We start from the raw sequence: 27217 nt of genomic DNA, 5'->3' as shown, positions 1-27217 counted from the left end.
GAACATCTGTTTTTTTCTGGCAAGAGGAAAAGTTTCCCACCCAGCAGCAAAGCTCACTGGCTGTTTGGGGCAGCCTCATAAGTAGAGGATTAAAGTTATAATTAAAAAAAAAAAAAAGTAATTCCTTATGGTATTTTTCTTATATAATCTTTTAGATAAAGTAGTGGCTTTACTGTAATAAATTATTTCTTGTCATTAGCAAATTTAATAATCTTTAAGGTTTTATGTATTGGTACTACTGATAGATTTTTATAAGTCTAAATAAAAAGATTGCTGTTTTTGCTTTGAAATTTACCAATATACAGATTGGAGGCATTAATTTGATTATAGAATGAAATCAATTTAAAATTACATTCTCCAGTTTATTATCAAATACAGCTCTTGTTGCAAAATATTAAAGGCAAAAAGTTTGTTGGTTTTGTTTTCCTTTCTTTAGGTTATGAAATACAAGTTTTACAAATACATTTAACTTAAAAATTTTGCCATTTTTTTGTAGTTGACTCTAATTTGGTCCATGACATAGTAAAGACTATCATATTTTTAAAATCACTTATACTAAAAAAAATGTTTCCAAATTGAAAATAAAATATGCTATTACATTTCTATTAGAAACAGCTAATATTCAAGCATATATTGTGAAGTAGAAAATATATTTCATGTTATGTTGTTTATCGATGCACTTACATCATAAATGGAGAATCGCAGCTTTATAGGACTATATTCTCTGTATACATAATCAGCAAGATCATGGCTGAAATGCTAGTAATACCTGCATGATACTATCAACAAAATAATGTATATGTTGCATAGTGATTAATTACATATTTTAGAAATTTTTCACTTACTTGATAGAGACCAAAGATTACTGTAGTTTACTTTTCACATACCACAAATAAATTAATATGTGAATTTGTTATTGATTTTTCCATAACAATGTTGAATTAGGAAACGTTTTCATTTTCAGGGGTTAACGTCAGTTTTATTTTTATCTGTTAACTTCTTAGAGTTGATTCTGAGAATATAAATTGTAGAATTTTTTAGGTAGAGTTCAAAAGGACAGTTTGATCTGTAGCCCTTGCATTTATGTGATTACCCTGTAGTGGCCTGCTACATGAATTACATGTTAAAGTTGATGTAAATGGATAAATGTCACACTTTTAAGGTGCAGTTGGAAATAATCACATTTTCCACAGACATTGTATACTGTAGTAGGTGTGACATTAAATTGAAATAGTCATATAACAATGACATACATCTTTTAGTATAAATCTAAAAGTACAATTATTACATTTCAGTAAGAATACATTTTCACTGAAATTTATCTTGATACCTTTTAAAGCATTCCCTTATCAACTTTTAAAACAACTTGTAGAAGTATTCTTTTAAAAAGTGTTGATATTCTGAAACCATGTGAAAATAAGAAACAACAATAGGTATAGGCCACTGAGCTAAGTGCTTGAGTTTAAAGGTAAAAGCCGATCTGCCTAGGTTTTATTGTCATAGTGGAACTAGCAATTAAAAAGTGAACTAAATTATAAGTTAGAACTATAATTAGTAGTAAAATTAGAATATAATGGTAACAAAAACATGACATTAGTAATTTTATTGTGAATCAGGGAATGCTTCTTAGAGAAAGTAGCCGTTGAACTGGGTGTTGAAGAATGGTAGGTATTTTTGCAGGAAAAAGGTCATTGGGAGTCGAGACCCAGAAAGATCATGAGTGGAGGTGAAGAGGCATGTGGCACACCAAGCACACACTTGTTTGCAGGTTCCTCTGGTGACTTCCAGTACGTGTCCCAGGTATAATGTGACCTGACATACATTTTAGAAAAATCCTCTGTAGGAAGTGGCATAGAACATTGTTGGAGAGGATAAGGCTGAGCCAGCATCCAGTTAGAGGCTGCTGTGGTTCAGATGAGAGACAAGTTGATCATGAGCTAGAATGATGGGTAGAGTGTAAAATATTGGTAAAGAACTGTGGATTGCCAAGACCTAGCACCTGTGGGGTTTAGAGAGGGAGGAAAGAGATGAAGAGGATTATGACTATCTTTCAGAAGGGTGCCAGAATTGATATGTGAGTTTCACTTTGGGTCTATTGATTTTGTGGTATCTTTGGGACATCCTGTTGAAAATTTAGATCATGAATTTAGGAAAAAAGTTTAATATTGGTGATCTTTGCCTAGAAGTTGTCCAGGAGGAGACTTTGAAATTGTACACTTTTTGAGTAATAAGCAGTCCGTAGATTGAGTCCATGAGAGCCATTTCAGGGAAGAGGAATAATGTCGGAGATTCAAAGGAATCAAAGGAAGCACAGGTAGCATCCTGGATTCTTGAAACCAAGAAAAGTGAGAATTTGGTGGCATCCGGATTCTTCATTTTAAAGATATATTTTTCCCTTTGCAAATGGTATTAGGTCACTGTGCATACATCTAGTTCATTATCAACTTTTTACTTAACAGTCTTAGTATCCACTGATTATTTTTGTCTGAGTGAATTTTTTCATTAGGAGTTAAAAATGGTGATTTTTGTAATTATTAATCTACTTTGCCTATTTGGCATTTTTCTGAAAGGACAAGCTTTCCCTCATCTACTGGCACTGTTGGCTTCCCTGAAATACATTTCTATTGAAAAACAGAATAGGTATTTAATAGTTTTTGTTTAATTATTCATTTTCAAAGCAAAGAATTGGTGTAATAATTGCCTTAGAGGTCGAAAATGAATGGAAAAATCAGGTCCCTTGCCAATGGTTGTTAGTCTCAAGATCCTTGACATAAAAATTATACTTGTGTTTCCCCATACTTCCAATCCTTCTTTTCGTGGACATTTAAGGGTCTATTATTAATAAATTTACTCTTTATGACTTATTTGAATTTCTTTTCAGTAAGTTTATGGACTATCATGAAACAGATAGGTTTTCTTTGTTCTGAATTATGCTCACGTTTTAAGGAGGGGCTCTTAGTATTTGGAGATACACTCAGCTTTAGTTTCTTCATTTCCTTCATTCTTTAGATTTTGTCTACGTCCTTTGCTTATTTTACCATTTCCATGTTTTTATACGCAAGGTCAGTCCCTAATCTCTGGGCCTGGAGCAGCATCCGAATCTTACCAGCTTTTCTCTTGCATTTGTCGTTATGCTCCATTACAGCTTTCTTGAGCTGTACTAACCAGAAATGTACAGGTTTTTTTTAGTAAAAAGTACTTGCTGCTAATGTTTAATGCTAATATTGATTTTTAAAATTTATTTTTTATAGGATAATTAAAAAAACTTATGAAGTTTTATGCTAAAATTCATACTGGTAAATATTTATAGATTAAAACATTTTTTTCCCCACATGTCACAATATTGGCATAGGTTCAAGACTATCAATTCATTTTTAAGTTTTATTATCTGATGGAACTCATGAAGGAACAAAAAACAACATCCTGGTCTATTGCTAAGTTGTATACACTGCAAACCTATTACATTACACTTTTTTGTTTCTGTGTTTATATTGGCTGCTTATAGTTTAAGTAATGGAGAATTAGAACCAATCATGTATATAATATGCACAGCCGGACTACCCTAACAGAAAGTTCTGAAGGAGGATATTTTGGTGCTTCTCTCAAAGTGATGCGAGTCCCTTCTCTCAAAGGGACGCTGATGCGAGTGGGTCGACATAGGTTAACATTTTAAATTTGTTCTCGTAGGAGATATTTAGATTTAGTTATTGAACTGAAATGTTTGAGTTCACTACCTTTGAGTGCTTAGCCTTGTCATTTCTTTTCAGAACATTGAAATTAAATTTTACAGCCCAAAAGCCAAAGCACAGTTTTATAAGTTACTATTTAAAAGAAACATCCAATAGCATTTGGTTGTTCTGGGATGTAGTAAATAAATATTTGTTAACTAACTACATTTTTATGTAAAGCTATCACTTGTCATAAACATGTTGGGATGAACAATTGTGTCTGTTATGTACCATGTACTGGTATAAACTATTTTTTTCCTTGATATTTGAATTAATGCTTACAACTAGCCTGTGAAGTATGCAGCAGAACATCCCAGAGGGTCTTAACTGTCTTGCCTAAAGCCATAAACTACAAAGATCTAAATAAAGAAATTCATTAGTCGTCCATGTTTTACACATTTTTGGTAAATTTCAGAAAACATCTCACAATATTATTATAAGATTGAAAAGAAGAAGAAAAGAGAAAATGCCATGTTTGAGGGATAGTAAATATCTTATGTAGAAATACTTTTTGTTTTCTTTTCCATATACTTGGCCTGGGAGGTTGATTTGGGAGGGAGTGTAGGTATCTTTCGTCTCTGTGCACATACATGTGTGGCTGCCTTCCATGCTATAGCCATTAGACTCCCTCATCCTTGGCATATGACTCCATTTCTGAGGTCTAATTTGGATGAAATGTCCTTAATCAGCTATTTCGTATAAGCTTATCAAAATAATTTAAATATGTAGGATCATTTTTCTGCTACTTTTGACAAACCAGGTGCATCATTAATTTGCAAGGTCTGTTTTGTTTGTTTGTTTGTTTGTTTTTTTACAAGACAACTTTTTGTTTCTTTTTGAATAGAAAGATGAAAACTACAGAAGTCTTCCACGGGATACCAGTAACTGGTCAAACCAGTTTCAGAGAGATAATGCTCGCTCATCTCTGAGTGCCAGTCACCCGATGGTGGACAAGTGGCTGGAGAAGCAAGAACAGGTAACGTAAATGAATCCTTCTACATGTGTTGTTGGTATAGCTTCCTAGCCCTTATCCCAAAATATGTTTCCCTCCATTTTAATGATGACTAAGGTAAATTATTCTAAGAAACTTTAACTACGTAATAGGCTGTGTGTTGGAGTTTGTCTAACGTTGATGTAGAATATTCATGCGGCAGTCCCTGACCAAATATTCATAAAAAGTTATGAATATTTGCTATAGATTCTGAAGTATTACGACTTCAGGGCTTAATATGTGGCTGAGGCACAGATGTGTGGCAGTGACTAGTGCAGCTTATGAGTAGGCTTTCAAGGCCACTCATGAGTTCTTTTCTTCATTCATAGGCAGTAAGTCAGAGGATGTAAAGAGGCAAATTAAAATTTTCCATTATACCTGACTTCACTTCATGACAGAAATATATGCTATAGTATTGTTTCGAATTTACATCTATTAGGTTTGGGGACTTATCCTTTCATAAATGTCAAGGACCATTTTAGGTTTATAAGTTTTTAAAATCGCTTAGTTTACTCCTGCATGGTAGCCTCCTACAGTTCATGAAATCAGAATTGTTTACCAGTCTATGAATAATGGCTTCCTGTCTTGGGAAGAACAGCTATGCAAAGTTGTTACATCTCTGTTAGAGAAGCCTTCTCTTTATATGAAGACTAAGAATTTATCTGGTAAGTTTTGATGTCTAAAAACCAAATTCTTCCAGTGTTGTTTTTTAAAGTCTTAATTATCTTTGCTAGTCACAGTGGTTTATTTTATTTTATTTTATTTTATTTTATTTTATTTTATTTTATTTTATTTTATTTTATTTTATTTTATTTTATTATTATTATTATTTTTGTAGTGGGAATACCAGTGTTTTCTTTACAGTTTTAATAGTTTTGATATTAAAAATCCAGTTATTTGGTTATTTCATCAGTTATTTTTTAAAATGTTCATATGGATGGAAAACTAGGTGAGTATTCAGTGAGATAATATTTCATTTATTTCTTTCAATAATTTCTAAAGTTATTAATAATTGTGTTGCCTAGATACTGGAATAGCTGTTTTTCAATTTAGATTAATGACACAGTGGAAAGAAATCCTAAGTGTTTACTTAATCTCAGTCTATGTTTTATAGCATAAACCTTCTAAAATAATTTTGTATATGTGGGTGTTTGAATATGAAACGATAAAAAAGGACAGTTTGCCTTTGATACCACCAATGGTAAGGCAAAAGTAATGATTTTTATGCTATCATAAATGTTAGCATACAAAAACATTGTGTGATAGAAATAATTTTAGATAATTAAAAAACATAAAGTTCTACTTAGGAAAGACAATTTTCTCAAAATACAGAATCTAAACTTAATAGGTGTTGTTATTTCATTATCACTTTGAAGAAATGTTTTTAAGATTTAGTTAGTTTAGCATGGGCCTGGAGTCAGACTGGCTGGTTATTAGCTATTTACCATAAATGAGATTTGGACATGTTAGTAAACTTGTCTACAGTTTATTCATTTATCAAACGGTATAGATAATCATAGAACCTATACATTCATTTGGTTGCTATATCAAGTAATATAATACCTGCCAAAGAGCTAGAATCATGCCTGATTAAAATTGGCTGCTAATAACAGAAAATCTAGATTCCATAATAAGGAAATGTTCATTACTGATTAACAAGAAGCCTGGAGGAAGGGTGATTGGGGGTTCCATTTGCAGCTCAGTGGTTTCACTGAAGATCTCTTCTGCAGGGCTCTGTGGTTCTGTGCTCAAGCTTGTCCTTAATGGCCAGAGCTCCAGCTGTCACATCCTTGCACAGGGAAGAGAAACAATGTCTTTTGCTTCTTCACAGTAGCTCTTTTAGAAAGCAAACAATCTTTCCTACAAGTCTCCACCAACAGATGCCTCTCCTGTTTTGTTATAGGGAATTGTATTACTTTTTTGATCTTTTTCCAAATCAAAGAGAGTAAAAGTACCAGCATCAGTTTAGACTAATTGAGCCTGACCTCCTGGAGCTGGAGGTGGGTGTGGCAGTTTACCTTTGCTGAAACATCACTGCTCATTACTGAACACAATCAGTGTTCTGTTAAAGCAAGGAGGAAGGTAGAGTTAGCTAATATGCTAAAATATGACCATTTTTAATTGCAAGATTCAGAGAAAAAGATCGTCAGCCCAGAGTTTTAAAAATATGATACATTTAGTTATATTCCAAAAATATAACTTATCTTACTACTGTGGTTATAGATCTGTTTTTAAGGAAGTAATATAGTTTTTCTTTGTAAATTTGGTATAAAATAGTTCCTTTTTTAAGCAAAAGGGATTGCATTGATAAGCCACACTTACCACCGCCCCCCCGCCCCCCGCCCCAAGACTATTTCTTGATTTGGTTCTATTGAAGTTATTTGAAGTATTTGTTCCATAATAAGCAGGTTTTCAAAAAATAAGTACTTCCTTAGTCTTTGTAGTCTAATGTAGATGGCTATAGCTATGATTCCTGAGCCTAAAACCATCTTCTTTGGCTTAAGTTTAAAAAATAATAATCCAGTCACTCAATTTGATGTTTTCACATTAGCGGGATAATTAAGTAGACCAAAATCTACTTAATTGGACAAAAGCAAATCAAACCCATATGAAAATTTTGGCTAAAAGGAAGCATAGTTGTTTGGGTATGGTTTTTGCCATTAACTATATAATAAAGAAAATGGCATCACACAGATAAAAGAATGTTTTATGTGTTAAAAAAAAATCAATCCTCTGTCTTTATAATTTGGGATCACTAGGGTAGAACTGATGGCTGTCTTTAGGCATGCCATCTAGACTGAAGAGGTCAACAGCGTTCCGATCTTATATGTCTCCAGTGGTTTTGTTTTTGTTCTTCCTACTGTAGTGCTTGTCTCTCATTTTTTCTGTTTTTTGAAGGAAGTTATGACCACATCAACTTTGCCAGTGGGAGTAAACAGTAGGGATGAAAAGGAAAAAGTATGTGGAATGCTGAGTTACAGCATCCCTGGAACCTGAAGGTGTCTTTCTCTTTTTGTGGAGTTAGTTCTATGTAACAGGATATTGAATCTTCTTTCTCTCTGTTAGAATATTGACAAGTTACACTTCTATGACCAAAAGTAGGTGATGTATCTTATTAGAGCTCTGTACCAGGAAGCACTTGGATTCATGCTCAACATTTTTTCTAAAAATAGTAGTCTTGCATTTTCAGTGAGTAGTTTGCCTTGCTCAGAATAAGCCTGTTCCTGAATCCTTTGTCAGTTGCATCTCAGAAAGTAGAGGACTGTGTGTCTTTCAAAAAACATCCATATGTCAGCCTTGTGACTTCCTTTTTCTGAGCTATCTCAGAAGTAGCAGAAAGGACTTGAAAAGTAAATGGGTTGTTGTAGTGCCCTGTAAAAGTGTTCATGCTTCCAAATTTTGACTCAGATCCAAGAAACAAAAAGCAACAAATCTTTTAGTTTTGATGTTTGGCATTGCTTTAAGAAATCTGAATTTCTTTTAACCATTATCATTTACCTGACTCTGCATGGACTATAATTTAATGTTGGCAGATAATAGGTCATATGCTGACTTTGTTCTTACATCCCCACTGTTTATTACAACTAATAAATTCCACAAAAGAGGAGGCAGGAACTTTACAGTATGTGATTAGAAGAATTTGGGACCAGAAAGTAGAGGGACCTTAAGGGAAATTAAGCTAATTGGGAGCCTGCCATTTTCACTACCTTGTCTTGGTGAACAGGCCTGAAGCCAATTAACAGAAATAGCAAGGAGGTGCTGGGCACATCCCCACAGCCACTTAAGCTGTGTTATAGGGGGATGACTGCCCTGACCTTTAGAGAAAAATCAATGTTTTAGGGTTCCTTCTGTCAAGCAAAAACTTCATCTAATTGGCAGATTATACTGAAGGAAGCAAACTGTGAGGAAAACTACCTTAAATGGTCAAGTGTGACGTTTATTGTTCTGTATCCTCACCTTTTTAGCCACCATTCTATGTCAAGTCAGAGTCTCCAAGCCAGGAGTTTTAAGAGCAATGACAGTGCCTTTTTTCTCATTATTTTCTGCACTTTTGTCACTGTCTCCAGCCATGATGCTTTCACTTCACCCTTTTTCATGCAAATCAGAACATTCCTGAGTTCTGCTTATTTATTCCTTCTGAAATAAAGATGGCTAATACAGGGATAGGGTCTGTTTTTGCATTAGCCTGTATTTGTTGAATTATAGATAGCTGAGTGTTAAATATATTTAAGTATTTATTTAAGTGTAAAACATATTTAAGTATTTAAATAAAATACTGCTAGAGAATAAATGCCTGTTATTTGTCTTATTCTCAAAATAGTCCAACTATTTGAAAAATATTCTGATACTTTTTAAATTTTTGAAATATTTATGCATTATAACTAATATTCACATGATACACAATGAGTATATTCACAAATCATGGGAAAGGTTCATTTCTATGAAAGTGTTTCATTTTTACTTTTTGTTATAATTTGATTAAGCTCTAGGGCAAAAGTAAATTTTAAAAGTTAGAGCCTATTTTGGATATGAGTAAACATATAATAGTGAAGAAACATTTAAAACTTATTTAAATTTTACTTGGGGGTAGTTTCAAGAAAATGATTGAGCCAGTCAATAAATAATTGTGGTATCAAGTTTCGCCTCTTTTCCCTTGGTATGATGAAATGATGGGTGTGGGGTGATCAGGCCATAGTTCTACTTCCACATGTCTCTCCACAGTGATTTTTCCTCTGATCTGCCTGCAGGGGAGAAGACGCCTTTCCTTTCTCAAGTGCCTTTTATAAATATTATTAACCTTTTATAAATAAAAAAAAAAATTTATTTCACTGACACCTAGAATCATCCAGATGACATAAAGAAGTTGGTTTTCAGAATATGAAATGATCAAACTTTTTTAATTACAAAATTAGAGGATGGCATCTTCTAATATTTTATTATGACAGCTGCAAACTGGTCACTGAAGTGACTGCAGGGTTACCCTGCTAAAACATGCGAAAACTGAGAAGTTTTGTCGTGGGCACAGACAGGGCTTCAGTAGTACCAGCCATTATTAATGGGACATAAGGTTAGGTTAGGTGCTGCCAAATAGTGATTGAAATGCGGTTTGTTTGTTTGTTTATTCTTTAATTATTTAGTTCATAGACACTGAGAACCAAATGACTATTTGTATTATCTAGTTAAAAATAATCAAAGCCCCTGCCTTCAAATTTTAAAATTCTACAGTTTTCTATTAAAAGGAAAGGAATTTATTATTTCCTAATTGGCAAACGTTTGCAGAACTGGTGCAGAAGCTAACGTAATTGTGTTTACCTCTAGCAACAGCACGTCGAAACTAAATGCAGAAACTAAGAATATCAAGATTGTTTTAAAATTAAAGTATTTTAAAATGCTTGTGGTTTTATATATGTATATATGTGGATATATATGTGGATATCAGAAACCTGTCATGTTCACAGTAACACTAAAAAATAAAATTAAAACAACCTTTGAAGAGAATTGTCATGTCACCTGGCTGTATTAATGATAATAACAGATTATGTTTTTGTTATTTGATAATAGGATGGACCGCTACAGGTTTTTAAATGATTTGAGTTTTAAAACATGATTAAAGCATCACCTGTGTAAAGCCCTACACATTTCTGTTATCAAAGATCTGTGGATTAGAAGCAGCAAGTAAGTGGTAGGGCTGGAACACAGGGCCCTAGCAGACATTCTTCTGAGAAGGACCCACTCATTTCCAGGGCGCCTCGTTGGCTGTATGTGGGGCAACTGTGGTATTTTCCCCTGAGAGCGACAGACAGCATTTTACCATTACATTACACAAATTCAGTAGCGAAGGGAAACAGTGTGAGCAGGCAGTATGTACCAGGATTGCAAAGCTGCCGTTCTAATGAGTGGGCCCTGTCATCTGACCTCAATTCACTGGTTGTGTGGCTCTCTAGGTTGTATAAACTCTCCAAGCTTCATTTTCACTGTTTACAAAATGGGGAAAATAAAACCCTTGTGGCAGATACTGTCTTTGTGTGTGAATATTAAGTGATGCAGCACATGTGAAAAAGCAGATCCAGTTTCTTTTGTAGTGTTGTAGGCCCTTGTCAGAGGCCCCTTTCCTTCCTTTTTGTTTTAAGTAAGAATAAGTTTCATGGCTGTACCTTGACCACTCTCTCTAGTTTTGAGTAACTAACTTTTTTTCTTAAATGTTTCCTCCTTCCATATTGGAAAGACTATTTGATATGTGAGGCTTGTTCATTTTCATCCCTGGTGTATTTCTAATGCCCTCATCATTCTTTTAGAACTGGATTCTTGCTTCTATGGCATTTTGTCAGAATTAGAATAAAATTTAATCTTTTAAAATCATCTCTGGTTCTTTTCTGAAGAACATAATCTGACACAAAAATGACATTAGTGTTAATCTCTGTCTGTGTCCATTTTTTATATTCACTTTTTGTTTTGGCAAGCACACGTGGTTTTAATAGGATTAAATCTGAGGATACCGTTTAAGAATGTAAGTGTCTTTGTAGGAGCTTCTCTGCTTAGCTTCTTGCTAGGCATCTGGGTCTGTTTCTGATATGAATGGAGTTAGGGAGGCATAATGCTACTCATTGGCTTTTGGAGCAAGAAATGCAGTTTAAGGGGTACTTGTCAGTTCTCCTTTTCCTTTATGAGTAGCCATATTTATTGCTTCTTTGGCCTGTGGAGCTTTAAAAGCCTGCAAGCAGCAGGGAAGTGAGTCAGAAATTCAACCGGGTGAAAAATCTTTGGTGGTGTGTGGATTAACCTTCATTGGGAATCTGTTATTAGCTGATGATTTTCTTGCTTGAGAATACAGATGCTAGAACTAGACATTTAGAGCTTGCATTGTGGATAACGATACGTTTTCATTTTTAGCTAGGACCCTGAGGTGCCTTTTTATATTTTCATTGCAGGTGGTCTTAAAGATTATATTGTGAGCTGTGTGACTAAATACGACAATGAAAAGAATATGTGTTTAATACTCTATAACTCTCTTTATTCCCACTCATTTGTATGTCATTTGCTTTTGAAATTCTTTTCTTTATCCATACGTTCTGTGAGTAGTAGAACTGCTGTTCTTTAAAACAAACTGATTAAGAAATTGCATTAACATTTTCAGATTACATCATGTTGTTCTCACTACTCATTTCTTGAAGCCTATCTGTAGAAATTGAATTTCTCAGAAGCCACTTTTATTTTGGCATAGTGTGATCGAGGTAGGTATACATTTTTAAAAAATCAGTGCTACACAGGCCTTTTCAGCTGTCTTCAACATGGTTCTGAAATGGCCCTGAGAAATTGCTATTTTAAATGGTAAAACATACCCAATGGGTTTATGTTCTTTCCTCACTGAGGCCTGGGTATGTGCACTCTATAGTATTTTCATCAGGTCTGTATTTCTAACAGTCGTTTTTTTTTCCCTTCACTTCTTTCTTTTCTCTGTTCTTATGGCTGAAAGGAGACTGTAGATCAGCTTTCTTTAGTAGCTAAACAAATATAAAGAAATTAAAGTACTGAAAATAAACATGAAGTTTCTATAACAAACTTCTGATGGTATGGGGCGTATTTTGGGTGTGTTTTTGGGTTTCATTTCATGTATTTTTGTTATTACACTCCTTTACAGTAAGCACATATTACTTTGAAATGTTTTATTTTTAGTAAATCAAACTTCATAAATTGGAAGACTGAGAAATTTTTTTTCTACAAATATTGTAATTCCCAAATTGTAAGACAAAATTGAAATACTGATATTTATTCGAATTAAGTTAAACCCTTTGATAAGCATAGTTTCGTTATACCTTTGGTAACCCTTAATTTCCTGAATAATTCATCAACTGGCCCTCTTGTAACTTCATACTCCATTGAGAAAGTGGAAGCAATATTATAGTGGTATCCTTGTGCTCTCACCATCACATTTACAAACTCTCCTGGGTTTGTGCTCTTTCCACCCCTCCTTGTTCCTGGAGAAGCTTCCTTGACCTCTCGCAGGGCATCCATCTTCACTTGTATTCTATCTGCCATCCCTTCTTGATGCAGGACAGGGAGAGGGTGTGTGTAGGGGGAGACCAAGCCCTACACCAAGAGAAGAGGGTCCTTTGGTGGAGAGTGTGGAAAGAATTCAACACACACGCCAAAGTTAGAGTCAAGAGGAAAGTTTATTATAAAAGGAGGGACACTCCACAGAGTGTGGTCTTCTCTCAGAGGCAGAGAGAGGGATAGTGACAATAGAGACAAGGACAGTGAAAGACCGAGTAAAGGCACTGAGAAGGGACCCTGAGTGTTCAGGGAATTCAGTTTATGTATCATTCTTTAGCTCCTGTGAGTTATAATTTAAAAGACTTTGCTAACCCATTTCCTTTGATCTGGACATACAGTGAGGGAAAGAGTAGCCTGAAAAGGTAAGACTATGTAAAGTGAATGATCTGCTGGCAGTTCTCAGTCTTTAATTCATAGGTTTCCCATGGTTTTATCCATAGGGAATGATACTGCTGGTTCCTCTTTCCCCTTCCTGGTGTGCAGAATGGGTTGTTAACAATCCCAGCAGAAATCTTCCCTTGCTCTGCAGGTGTTCTCTTGGCCTGGCTGCAGGGCTGATCAGCATATTGTAGTCTATGATTGTGGCTTGATTAATCTTTTAATTCTCTTGCCTCCTCCCCACAGTATTCTCTGTCTTAGGACTTTTTCTTATATTCAGTTCCTCTCTACACAGTCATGAGTGTGTGTATGTTTCTGTACTAAATCTTTCAGATCAGCAAATACATGCTCAATTAACACATCCCCCTACCCCACAAGCCTGTCTCCCTATTGCCTGTGCTGGGCTTGCTGTCCCTCTCATTTCACCTGTTAGATTCTTTATCTTTCACTTATCAAGTCACATAACTCCCCCTCAGGGGACCTTCTCTAATCTCATGGAGGGTGACATTCTTGCTGCCCTGCAGTATTGTCTCTTCTCTCAGCATCTTTTTTTAACACAAATTTGAGTTTGTCTTTACTTATGTCTATTCCCTTGCTCTAAAATGGCACAGACAAAAATAAAATAATAATAAAGTAAAACAAAATAAAATGGTACAGACATTGTCTTCTTTAGTGTGTGCAGCTCCTAGTGAGCCCCTGTGCATTTTTGGGTGAATCAGTAAATTGAAAGGAAACAGTCGTACTGCCCTCACTTTTTTTAATGCTGTGTATTATCGGTAGATCTTTGTCAAGTGGACTAGATTTACCATTTATTTTATAAAGCCATCTGATGCAATATTGTGATTTTACTAATTATCTTCTAAATTCTTAAATTCTGAATATAAGTAAATGAAAGAAACCATTAAATATACATATACAAGACATATACATATGTAAACCTTATAAAACACAATCACACTTTTGAGTCATTGATGTTGGATTGCATCATTGCTTTCCACTTAACGTCTGCACATGGCAAAAAGACTGGAAAATGATTTCAGGCAAATGGACCAACATACGGGAAAAAATTCTGAGTTCAGTCAGAGTAAAACAGTGTTCCTATTTCAGATAACCTGCTGATCCGGTGGACAGTATAGCCTTCCTTATCCAAGTTCATTTAATCACTTCTGATCTTTCTATGAGAATGGCTTATAATTGACATGGATTCAGGTGTTTGAAGGTGAGCACTGTCTATTGCCAACAGTAGCTTCTTAGCATCCTAATGATGTCTGCTGTATTACAGTGGATCACAATAGCCCTGGGAAAGCCACCTGAGTCTTTTAAAGCATTGATGAGAAGGTAATGGGAGGGTAGGGCCTGCTATGATTTATTTAAGGCTTTGGTGGGACATGAGGAAAAAAGGCTCCCAAAAGTGTTATAGGCCCAACATAGTCATCAATTCTGTTAGCTTTAAAAATATTTAAATATTAGAAATATTTAGTTATCAGAAAATATTAAATTATTCTTTGTATTTATAACTAAAGTGACAGTTTTTGTTAATTGGATAAACTATTTGAAAAAACATTTGATTATTTTTAAAATTTTTAAACAATTGAATTGAAAGCAATATAATTAATATTCACTCCTGAATACATTATATTTTTCATTTGTTCGAGAGCTGATTTTTTTTGCCGTTTAAAAAAGTTTTTTAGAAAGTTCTGAGGTTACTCATTTTCATTAGAATGAAGAATTATATTATTATTCTTGGGACTCCGAGATGGCAAAAATTTATTTTCTTATTTTAGAACATTGGAGTTTTGGTACTCATGTTCAGTATATAAAATATGGATAGTATAAATTCTGGCCTACAAGTAGCATTTTGGCCTATTATTAATATTATTTTCTTCATTCAGTACTCAAAGTAAAGTTTCTCTTTTTATACATGGATATTTGATAGAATTGGGTATTTGTTATAAAATTAAGTTTTAGAAATTATTTTCAAAGTGAGAAGTAATATCTTTTGCTTATATGGAATTTCATAAAAAGTGTTTTAGTTAAAGGAATTGATTTTGTTATAATGATGATACCACACAGGCTGTAGAGAATTTTATTTTATTTTTAAGTTGAGTGTGATAGCTGTCCCTATTCATTCCTTATCATCCTTGGAGCTCATTAGAGATCTCTACGAGATGAGTGATAACAATGGGTGGTGGAGGGGGTCTTTCCTGTTGTAAAACTTATTGAGCTATATGGAGATTAGTTTGATAACATTTCTTTTTTTATTTTTAGATGTGATTTATTTGATTTTATCAAAGGTAATATATCCATAGTTCCAAAGTCATACATAATATACAGATATACAAAATACTGCCTTTCAGTCCCCAGCTCTCCTCTCCACATGCAACCACTGTTGCGAGTTTCTTGTGAATCTTTTCAAACAGTACCATAATTTCACTAGCCAATTTGAAAATATATTCTCTTTTCACAGTTTTATATAAATACTGTCTACCATGTTCTATGCTTTGATTGATTTTTTTGCTTAATTTTGCTTGGCAATCTTTCCATATTGAAATATAAAAAGCATTCACTTTTGAAAGAGTTTAATAATTTTCCTTTGTATAGATGGGCCATTGACTACTGGTGGGCATGTAGATTATTTCTAGTCATTTGCTGTTGCAAACAATACTGCAATGAATAGGCTTTGTACATAAGCCATTTTAGGATCTCTAGGATAGAGCCTAAAATTTAAATTATACATTTATGGATTTTTACAAGAGTATATACATATATAACTTTGATGGATGTTTTAAAACTGATGTTTGACCAAGTTACACTTCCACCAGCAATGCCCAAGAGACCCCGTTTACTCTCTTACTTTGCATTGCAATATGATTGTCCATGAAATCTATTAAATTGACTAGATGTGTCTTTTAAACAGTTCTCTTTACTCAATCTCTAAAGCAGAAGGCTGTTAACACAGTTAGCCAGCATATGAGCTGAAAGTGACATAAGCACAAGCGATTCAATCACCCCCTTCCTCTAAGGAAAAGGAAGCGTTTGGGAGGGAGGCGGAGTTCTTGTTTTAGAGAGTTGAGTCCAGTTCTTTAGTCTTTGTTCAGATGTAAATCACTCAGAAATGCCTCAGCTGCTCTTCTTTCTGGTCTCAATTTTTTTCTTCTTTACTTAATTTAACTTTAATTTCTCTATTTTTTCCCCTTCCAAATTCCTAAGTTGTTTGGGGGCTGAGTAAGCACAATCAGAGCTTGAAAACAGGGGAGCATTCATACTCTACAAAAATTCCATTTTTAAGTGGTAAATGTTTTTAAATTAACTGGCTTTTTTTTTTTTACACGAGTACAATATATTAGTAAATTTTTACTTAAGTACAGTATATTAGTAAAAAAATCTTATGGGAAAAAGTTGATAAGGATGAGTTTAAGAAATGTTTTTCTTTCATTTGCCTCCATTGGAATCCTTTAAATAACATTTTTTGTTACTGTTAAATAAAATTTACATGAGATTTTTTTCTTTTTCTTTTTTAATTCAAATGAGATTTTCTGAAAGATTTTCACCTTTGACATAACTTTTCATCCTTTTTCTCTTTTTAAATCTCAGATATTTCATAAATATTTTTCGATTATGAATTAGAATTATTTTATCTCCCCAGTGTTCTTGCCCCATTCCCCCTCCTTTGCTCTTTATCTCCTATTTGAAGACAAGTAGTCAATAGTTGTTTTAATTGCATAATTTGCTAGAATGCAAATGAGTTCAGTGATGGAGAGGAAAAGGACAAGATTATTTTTTAAAAATGGGTGGCTCACTAAATGCTTCTTGAGAGATAAGAGATTTATGCTCGATTTGCCAATAGTAACTTGTACACACGAATTCTGTATTATTAGAATCGATAGTTCTCCCCTCCCCACCCCCTATCCCTTAATGTATCTCAAGGTTAAATGCTATTGGACTTTATTTCTGTTAACATTCCTCCCCCACCCCGCCCTATGCCTTAGACTCTATATAGTAGCCTAAAAACAGTATACTTGAAAGACTTCAACTTATTCTCAAACTTAAACTTGCTGTGTTGTCTTCAATCACTGGGATTTGCCAAAGAGGCTCAGCTTTGTGACATACAGGATTTATATTGATGGAATTGGTCTGTGTGGGGGTTTGGAAATTTTAGCCAAAATATACTGGTGTCTGATTTATAACCTTTCTAATTCCATGAAGGATTATTGGCACTTTAAATTCTCTTATTCTTTTGTTACTTATTAAGACTACGTATTCTTTCTTTCATTGTTTCATCATATTATGGCTTAGTGAGTGTTTCAGGAGTCCTGGCTGATCACAATACTTTGTGAGTGTACTGATTAGTTTATTCTGCTCAGTAACTTTTAGATTGTTTTTTTTTTGTTATTTACAAACTTCTTCCTTTTTGGTGTTTAGAAAGTCGACATGGCAAGGTGTTGGCAACTGCAATTACAAAAGATAGCTACAAAATGCAGCGATTTCATTTCCTTCTTATTTTTTTCTGTTATTTATAGCATTAAATATAGACCAGAAATAGTTACATTCTCTCTCTCTCTCTCTCTCTCTCTCTCTCACACACACACACACACACACACATATGTACACAGTAAAAATTAGTATTACATTAATTATAGATATCGAGTATGAAATTTCTAAGATTGCCCTTAAGTGTCTGGAAAGATGGTATGTATGTCCCTATTTTAAATGTCCTTCACCATTTTATGACCCATGGTTTTGGATGCTATATTTGTCAGTTTTTCTTTCTCTTAAACGTAGATAAAGTCGTTCTAATTTATTAAATGCCGTGGTTGGTAAAATTGATATAGAATCTGACTTGTGTAAATATGAGTGTGTTGGCATATGAATTGGTAGTTATTACCTTACCTAGAGGCTATTTTCACTGAAGAAAATATAGCCTAGGATCCTGTTGCTTGCTTCTTTGATTAACCAGTGATATTTTGACTATTATTCCTCACTCGTCCTATATCTCTTCTCTGTGCCTCCATTCCTGGAGATCCTTTTTCTAAATGTCTCTCGAACCTACTCTTTCCGTTCATCCCCATTTCTCTTTCCCAGCTTCAGGCTGCTGGCAGCTCTTATGCGGTTCCCTGCGACAGCATCACAGCCACCTTCCCTGTCCCCTGTGTCTCTGAGGTCAGAGTGGCATGAGATAAAGAGCCCTGCCACCACCCTGTAAGAGTATTGACCTTCCTCAGGAGCAGCAAGGGGTGAAATGAGCTGCCTGAGACAGAATGACTTGGGCGGGAATTTCACAGCTATGTTACGCTGAGCAAATTCCTGAAGTTTCTAAGCCTCAAATCAGGTTCCATAACTTTTTAAGATGTATTTCAGAGGATTTGAAGATTAGATGAATTAATTCATGTAAAACATTTAAAATAGTATCTAAATACTGTAAACACAAGTTTTGTTTTGATGCTGGTGTTTCATTGTGGTTGGGTCTTGCTGACTCTCCTTCACTGACTGGATTCCAGCTCTTTCTCCTGCCCAACACCAAGGTCGCTGGCTCTACCGAACTCATTCTGGTCTCTGGATTCATCTTGCTCTTGCATTTCTGGGCCTTTGCATGTGCTGACCAGCTCTTCCCTTTTCCTCTCTTCTCCCTTAGTCCTATTCTTCTGGTCTCAACTTGGAGGTCTCCCCCTTCAGGAGACTTTTTCTGACACCTTATCCACACTCCTACCCCTGCCAAAACAAACAGGGCGCATAGTCTCTTTGTCCATTATGGCACGTACCACGTTTCACTGAAGTTATCTGTCTTTCTCTTTTAATGAGGGCATGACTCATATCTGTTTCTCAGGGATTTTGTTTGTTTGTTTATTTTTGAGGAAGGCATGACTAAACTTCTAGTGGCATTAGATCTCACGTTTGCTTCAAAGCATACTATATTTTTAGTGACTACATTTGTAATGTAAAGGGCTATCTGCTTATAATTTGTGTATCTAAAAATGTTCTTATAAAACATTTTATAGCAATCATTTTGATAAAAATAATCTTATCCCATAGATAGTATATCTTTCCTTACATTGAATTTTTTAACTGTTCATGAATCTCGTCTAGATTAAATTGGAGAAAGTTTGAGGGGAGGGCTTGGAATGTTAAGATTATATCAGCAAAAATCTAGGCTTTTGGATTTACTCATATTTTAAGTCCCTTGAGGGACAAATTTTCCTGAGAACTTTGTATTTTAATCATAAACAGACCTAATTCAATAATACTTTCATGAAGCTTTGGCTAAGGCTTTGGCTTTAATGTCCTGAACTCTTAGAAAAAGAAACATATTTTTGTAGGTTGGCCAAGAAAAATAGGTCTCAATTCAAGTAAAAATAATGTGTTTGTTATTTTAAGAAGATTTTTCCATTGAGCAATGTGTTGAACTTTTTGCTAATTAAGTTTTCTAATATTGAACATGACTTAGGCAGTGATTTGAAGTATCTTCTGTGGCTCAGTATATTGACTATTTGAATTTAATTTTTTTTGGTTTTCATTGGGGGTATGTTGTATTAGTATGTACATTATTATTTAGTGGTTGACTTTTATTCATTTTTTTTGTGGAATTTTAATAAAAGGATGACTCCTATTTTTTTTTTTTTAAGGCGAGGCAACCCTTGGTTGACTTTACAGATTGCAAGGATCTTGTCAACTTACAGTCCCTTATTATTTTATTTTTCACGCCTACAGCACCTGATCTTCCTAGGTGGTCTCCCATCCAACTACTAACCAGGCTCAGCCCTGCTTAGCTTCTGAGATCAGACGGGATCGGGCCTGTTCAGGGCAGCATGGCCGTAGACCTATTTTCTTAAATATATTGGAAATGGTAAAATATGCAAAGAATTCTTGACAGTGAAATTATTTTCTTTAAGGTAACACGTACAGTTTTTCTCCTGCTGTTAGTAAATGGCTGAACTAGCACTTTGAATCTGTTGCGTCTCTGGAAAATTCCCTCTTTGCTTCTCTGACATTCCATTTCTGAGGTCACTTGTATTATTTACAGAACTGTCTTCCTTTCTGCTTTGCCTGCAGGTTGTTTCTGCAGCTTGGGTTTTTTATTTTCTTCCTTGGTGTGACCTTTTCGTTTCTGTTCCCATCACGTGAGCCTTGTACTTGCCCACAGATACTAGCAGATTACTTCTGTTTAGAAGTCTTTGAACTGTATTTCACATTCTCCCTAATGTAGAAGAGGGGGAATGGTCCCTACTTTGAAGGGCAGTGTGAGTTGAATTTCTCTGTTTTGGACCTGACTTGCCATCTGGCTGTGTAATACATTGCAGCCTCCGTAAGCCAGAATGACCTCACCTCCTGTGAAATTGTGCGTAGTTAATTTCCAAATATTTCCTAGACCTAGAAAATTTTAATTGTCTATGATTTTCTTATTTCTTGTAATTTTGCCATGAGTTTTCCAGGGTTCATACTTGTTCCTTTCTCTTCTTTCTACTCCTTCATGTTTTATCTATTGCCAGGTATTATATATTATACCTTTTACTATTGCATATATATATATATATATATATATATATATATATATATATATATATATGTATGTATCTTCCTACTTTCATAGCACGTGTCCTAATTTCAGCCATATTCCTTTTAACTGGACTGATGCAATATTTGTCTTCCTCTACCATCTGTTCCTTCTTTAATCAATTCTGCATTTTCCTATTTGCTTAATCTTTCAAGCCACCACTTGTATTACATCACCTTCAAGTATAAAAGCATGAAGAAACTCCCTGCTGAACTCTGATTTAAAATTAAACTCATCAGCTTGGTAAACTATGCACTCTGCAACCCAAATTCCAGTTGAACTTTTTTAGGCCTTGTCTCCTACTATGATCTCATGCCTTCCTTTCAAATAAATATTCTATTTCTTCTGCCTCAGGTGACCCCCACCTTTTGAATCAGCAGTATGTCATTACTTAATTTAGTCTCTGATCACCTGTATATTGAAAGCTTGCTCTAGGACATCACCGTGCTTAAAAATGGAGTATTTGGAACAGGGATGTTAGGTAAAACAAAATTGGATCCTAGTTCATAATTCTTAACGGGAATCTTGAATAAACTGCTTAATCTTTAGTTTCTTGGAAGAGCAGAACCTGGACTGAAATGTTACTTAATGAAAACGAATATTCCAAAAGTCTCTATGGAAAAAAGAATTGTGGTAAAATCTTGAGGAAATCCAAATCATTTATTTCAGTTAATGATCTTTCTACAATATATCAGTTTTTGTCACCTTACTTGGATGCGGTTTTTATTACAGTGAGTAAGATGTTTCGTTGTTCCCTCCTTATGAGGAAGTAGGGTCATGTGCCCACAGTCAGAGGCTTAGATTGGATTCCCTCTGAGGGATTTATTAGTCTGACCTCTCCCAGCTGCCATTTCTTCATCTGAACAATTGGAGACATTGCCTCTTTCTTCCTAATAGCTTTAATGATCATATCACAATGGTAACATTTTATACTCTTGACCCAGAAAAAGTTAGATTTTTGTTGCCCTTAGCTGTGGGACCTTGGTCACATTGATTTGACTTTCCTGTTTCAGTTTTCTTATTTGTAAAAGTGATAGATAATAGAACCTTTCTGATAGACTTTAGTAAGGATTAGATAAAATTATGTAGCTCAATATTCAATAAATGTTAGTTATTTTAATTATATAATGTGCTAATCAAAACCTAATGTAATATTTATTGTTGTTCTCTGCCACTCACCATGTCCTCCTGAATGCTACAAATTTTCTGTGGTCCTGTTCTACTCATTAGGAACCCAACCTGTTTTGTATCTTTAAATATAAGGCCTTATTGGATAGAATAATAAGTAAATTGTATACAACAGTCTATTTGAATGCTATAAATTCTAGATTATGATTATTTATATTCAAAACAAATTCTTAGTATATAATCAGTATTCTTTTTGTATTTTCCACATGTATTAGGTGGTTACACTTTTCATAAAGTTTTATATATATTGTTAAAATCCTTTGATAATTACAAAAAATAAAGCCAAGATAGACAATCAGCATATTTTTTTTGATAGTACTAGAACTGTAAACACTTTAAATAAAATGTTTCTTAATAAGTATTAGCATTATGACTAATTTTCTGTTCCGTAAGCAAAACAATTTACTTGTAAATGTTTTTATTTTCTTGTGGCTATAGTGCTGCTCATCTAGCTTGATGTTTTAAATTTAAAAGAGATATCTAGATTAAAGTAAACATAACTAGAACTTCAATTCGTGAATATATTCCAGTTACCTCAGTGCATAAATTTAGCCAGCACATATATGTGTTTGCTTTCTAAGCTTCTGAGATTTTGCTAGTTCTTTTCCTCATTCAAACTAATAGTCTTTTTCAGGTTCTGTACTGTATTAATTTTTGGCTCTAAAGTATAAAGGGAATTTTTACGATGTTTTGTATTTCAAATTCATTTAGAATCTTTACATTTTAAGTTAAATATATAAGCCTTTTGTCTGATTCTAAAAAGTAAGACGATATCTTCTAAAATAAAATTTCTACATATACTCTTTGATTTTTAAAGAATTATTTGCTCTGCATTCTTTTTCTTATTAATCCCAGCCTCGGCTGTATTTGTTTCCTTCATTGGTTCAATGTTTTGCATTGTTAACCGATTTTCATCGGCTTTTCCATAGTTATTTTTAGTGTGTGTGTGTGTGTGTGTGTGTGTGTGTGTGTGTGTGTAAGGTTACATAAAATTCTTTAGTTTAATGTTTCGGCACAGTTTCTTTTAGTTTATAAGTTTTGTAGAATAGAATTAGTTCTTGCCCTCCTTCCCTCACCATTGAGTTAGCAGAGCCAGCACCTCTTATCCTTGCCTGGTCCCTTTGTCCACTGGCTGGATTCTGCCCTCTTTACCCTGGGAGCTTCTATATGGCAGCCTCCTCCTTCCATCTGAACAGTGGAGGGCCACATCACTTTCATCTTTATTTTGAATAATTCATTTGTGCTTTTCTGTCCTTCACATCCAAACTTAATGCTTGAAATAAAAGCAATTTGTAGAATTTTAGGCATCTTGAGCAGTGAAGCAATCATGGGTATTTGTGAGTAGAGGAAATTTTGGTGACTTAAGGCTCTTTGTGTTGTCTCTGAACTTAATAGGCTTATTCATAAGAATACTCCTGTAAATCACACTAACTTAAAATTTCATAATAACTGGGGGCAAGTGGAGCTGGGAGAGGTACTTCCTTAATTTTGCTTTCTATCTTGAAAGTTGGGGCAGTCGGAGAGGTGCGCTGGGAAGTGGTTTTATTGCCTGAAGCACATTTTGGGGAGTTTCCCACCTAACTTTCTGGTTGTGTCATATATTCCAACTCCTTTCCCAGCTCTCCCTTGCTTCCATATGCTGATATAGGGTGTATGTTTCTTCTTTCCTGTGCCATATGGTTGCCACACCCCCTCCCTCCTCCAAGATGCTCTGGATTGACCTCATTTTGCTCCTCCCCATGGTTATGAGTGATCTCTTAGCTAGAACTTATTGAGGGCCTTCCACGTTCTTCACACTGTGAGTGAGGTACATTTGCAAAGAGGAACATTCATTTGTACAGCATGCATATTTATTTAATTTTAGTTCTTAAACTTAATGTACTGTTATTGTTACTTAGAAAAGATTTAAAAATTAAACATTTAAAAATAATCATGTAATTATTGATACTCAAGTTGCTTATTTAAATTATAGAAGTGGATTCTGTAGCACTACAACTATTTTTATTCTCTTTATTTCTTTTTTGAAAAAGAATCCTTTCTTCAAAGGGTCATTTTGGTATAGAGTAAGCCAAAAAGAGTATGCAGAAGGTGGATTCCTGTTGAATGTTTTTTCAGTTGTTTAATATTCATGTCTGAAATGCTACAAACATTGAAAAAACTCAATTCGTTGAATGTTTACTATGCATCAGGATTTGTGCTAAGCATTTACCATTCATAATCTGTGGGTGAGGTAGGCATTACTATTTCTGTTTAAAGATATGGAAGCTCATCTTTTTAACTAAACTACTTGCATAGTCTTACCTACCTAGCAAGTGATGGAGATATAAGTTAAAAATAGTTGAGTTTGATTCCAAAGCCAGTTTATTCTACAGTTGAGAATATAATACTAAAATTGCCCTTTTGTTTTCGTTCAGTTATTTCTGTAGTATTGACTGTGGGCACTGGTGCTCAAGTGTTGACCAAAATAATTCCGCCTCTGGTCACAGGTACCTTAGAGTCGCCCGAGTCAGCAGAAGATGGGGATTGTTGTCCTTGTGATGAAGTGGGTGAAAGGCATCAGGTGAATGTTTTACTGGATGTGACAAGCAGATGTTTTGGGACTCTACCTAAAATGCTAGGACCGCTTTGAATAAGTAGATGGTATTCACTTTGGGTCTTGAAGGATTCCAGTGGTAACCTGCTAGAGCCAGGTAGCTTTTTGTCGTGAATAATCTGGTGTGTTGAGAGTTTAGTGTTCATGTGTGGACAAGATAGATACTAGAATTTAAATTGGGCCCAGGATATGAAAGTATCCAAATATAACATTTGGAGACAATATTGATGATGGAGAAGAGGGGTGAAATTGGTTCAAAATACATGTTTTTTTAACCACTAAAGTATACTGAAAATAAATTTGAGAAGAGAAAGCCTGATTAGAAGAATAAGAAGCAACGTCCTAAATGTCCTAAACAGGCAGTTGCAGTGGAGATAGAAAGAATAAACTGGATAGATATTAGGAGGTAGAATCAGTTGCTCTTGGTAATAATCAAGATGTGATTGTCTGTAATTGAGACATTAAAATGGCTCTGAGCAATTTCAGTAGAATGGAGGGACATACATCAGATTTCTAGTGGGGTTGAGGAACAAATGGGAAGTAAAAAACATGGACTCCTAAGAGAAACGAGAAAAGTATTTATTTTTTTTTAAATGACAGGAGGGATTGTTGCTTACTTGCCTGCTGATGGGAAAAGCCATTTGCTCATTTGATAGGGCTGTTTGTTCAAAATTTAAAGTTAAAGAGAACCTTGATTACTTTGCATTATTAATAAGCCAGATTTCATCATGCTTCATATTTGATTAGTTCCTTCTGGAGTCTTGCAAAGACGCTTTTGGTTTCTATTGATCTAAATGATTTTGTATTACTGCAATATATCTTCTTGTTTTTTTTCCCCACAGATTATTGTGAATATATTAAATAATATTGGGCTTGATTCTTATTCCAAATGATTCTGTTGAAATCTCTCTTCATGTTAAGGAACTTTTTAATTTTCCAGGTTGTTATTATTTGAAATATAATAACAATTCTATAAATTTTAAAAAATCATTTTGATTTTAAGGTTGTCTGTCTGGAAAACCTCAGTAATTGTTACATAATTTAACTCAAGTTTCGATACTCCTAATAAAAACAATTTTAAAAATAAAAATATGGGCTGGATTTTTTTTTTTTGTAAACCTCAAGAGTGAGTGCGTGTATTTGTGTGTGTGTGTTTGTCTGTGTATATGTGCATCTCTCTATTGTATTAGGGTAATTTTTGGTTAATAGTTATATGAACTATCATTTCTTGAATTCTGCTAAATTTTTTTTAAACTAAGGACACATTTATATATTTATGAATGTACTATTCAGATTTAAGTAGTGTATAACATTGTATAAGTTTAAATTGTATAAAGTGTTGATTCAATACATGGATATATATTACAATATGATTGCCACCGTAGCATTAGATGACATTGCTATCACATCATGTAATTATCATTTTTTCTTTGTAGTGAGAACAATTAAATATAGTTTCTTAGCAACTTTGAAGTTATAAAACAGTATTGTTGACCATAACCATTATTATGTGTATTAGGTCCTCAATGCTCTTTATATGCATTGTCCTTATACAGAACCTGTGAGGCAGAGTTTAGCATTATTATTCCCATTTTGTGGATGGGAAACATGAGTCTTAAGTCATATAACTTGCTAAAGGTCACATAGTACGTATAACATGTTCAAACTTAGGGCTTTCTAGCTCTAAAACCCATGCTATTATTTAGTTTACTGTAATTGCATGGACAAAGATAGATTCTCCATAAACTGATATTCCCAGGGGTGGGGTGGGTGTTCTTGGATGTGTTTTGGGAAATCTGTGAGATCTCTTCCTGGCATGAGCAGGGTCTTGTCCTCTGCCTGGAATGCTCTTTCTTTAGACGTTTCCATGCTCAAGTCTGCCAGCTCTTCACGTCTTTGCCGGACTCTCCTTCTCATTGACACTTCTGTTTACATCTTTAACTTGCTGCCCCTATTTCATCCCCACTTTTCACACTTAATGCATTCCTAGTTCACCTTACCTTACTCTTTTTAATAGCCTTTTCTTACACACATATAATTTACTTATTACATTTATTGTATGTTTTCTGTCTCTGCCTGTTAATATGTAAGTTTCAGAAAAAGCAGAAATATCATTTGTTTTCTTAACTTGTGTCTCAGATGCCTAGGACAGTGCTTGGCACGTCATAGACATTCAGTCATCGAATAAATAAATAAGCTGATAGATGGATGAGGACTCCCTGAATTTATAAGGAAGACTTTTTTTTTTTTTATGAGCTTGCTTCTAAGAAAAGGTTCATGGCTTCTATCAGGTTCTCACTTTATCAGATTGTGCTCAGTGTCCGCCCCAAGGGGTAGTGGTTCATGTGCTCATGAGTTGAATTTGAAAAAGCATGGAAACAAAATCTCTAACTCAAAAATATATATGCATCTCCATGTTCATTGCATCATTGTTTTTAATAGCCCAAACTTGGGAACAACTTAACTGTCAGTGTCCAACTTAAATATACACACACAATGGAATATTGTTCAGCCATAAAAAGAAGGAAATCTTTTCATTTGCAACAATATAGGTGGACCTTGAGAGCATTATGTTAAATAAGTCAGACAGAGAAAAATAAATATGTGCTTTCACTTGTATGTGGAATCTAGAAAAAAATAGAAACAAAAACAACTCATAGATACAGAGAACAGGTTGGTGGTTATGATAGGCAGCGATGGGGGTTAGCAAAATGGGTGAAGGTGAAAAAGTTACAGAC

At 34.4% G+C, this 27217-nt stretch overlaps 1 protein-coding gene and 1 pseudogene across 6 annotated transcripts in view; one reads left to right on the top strand and one right to left on the bottom strand.

Moving 5' to 3' along the window:
* Window positions 1-27217, top strand: part of PARD3 (par-3 family cell polarity regulator) — a 616019-nt gene that overhangs the window by 298425 nt on the left and 290377 nt on the right. For all 6 annotated transcript variants that reach the window (XM_039839775.1, XM_039839772.1, XM_039839773.1 and 3 more), the window contains exon 6: window positions 4573-4704. In XM_039839775.1, coding sequence (XP_039695709.1) covers window positions 4573-4704 — 132 coding nt within the window. The remainder of the gene's footprint in view (window positions 1-4572; window positions 4705-27217) is intronic.
* LOC120584146 (uncharacterized) lies at window positions 19846-19964 on the bottom strand (annotated as a pseudogene).

Source organism: Pteropus medius, unplaced genomic scaffold, assembly GCF_902729225.1.
Source record: "Pteropus medius unplaced genomic scaffold, Ma_sr-lr_union100, whole genome shotgun sequence".
In the NCBI taxonomy this organism is placed as follows: Eukaryota; Metazoa; Chordata; class Mammalia; order Chiroptera; family Pteropodidae; genus Pteropus; species Pteropus medius.
The sequence above is the reverse complement of the archived record's forward strand: the minus strand, read 5'-3'. Positions and strand labels throughout refer to the sequence as shown.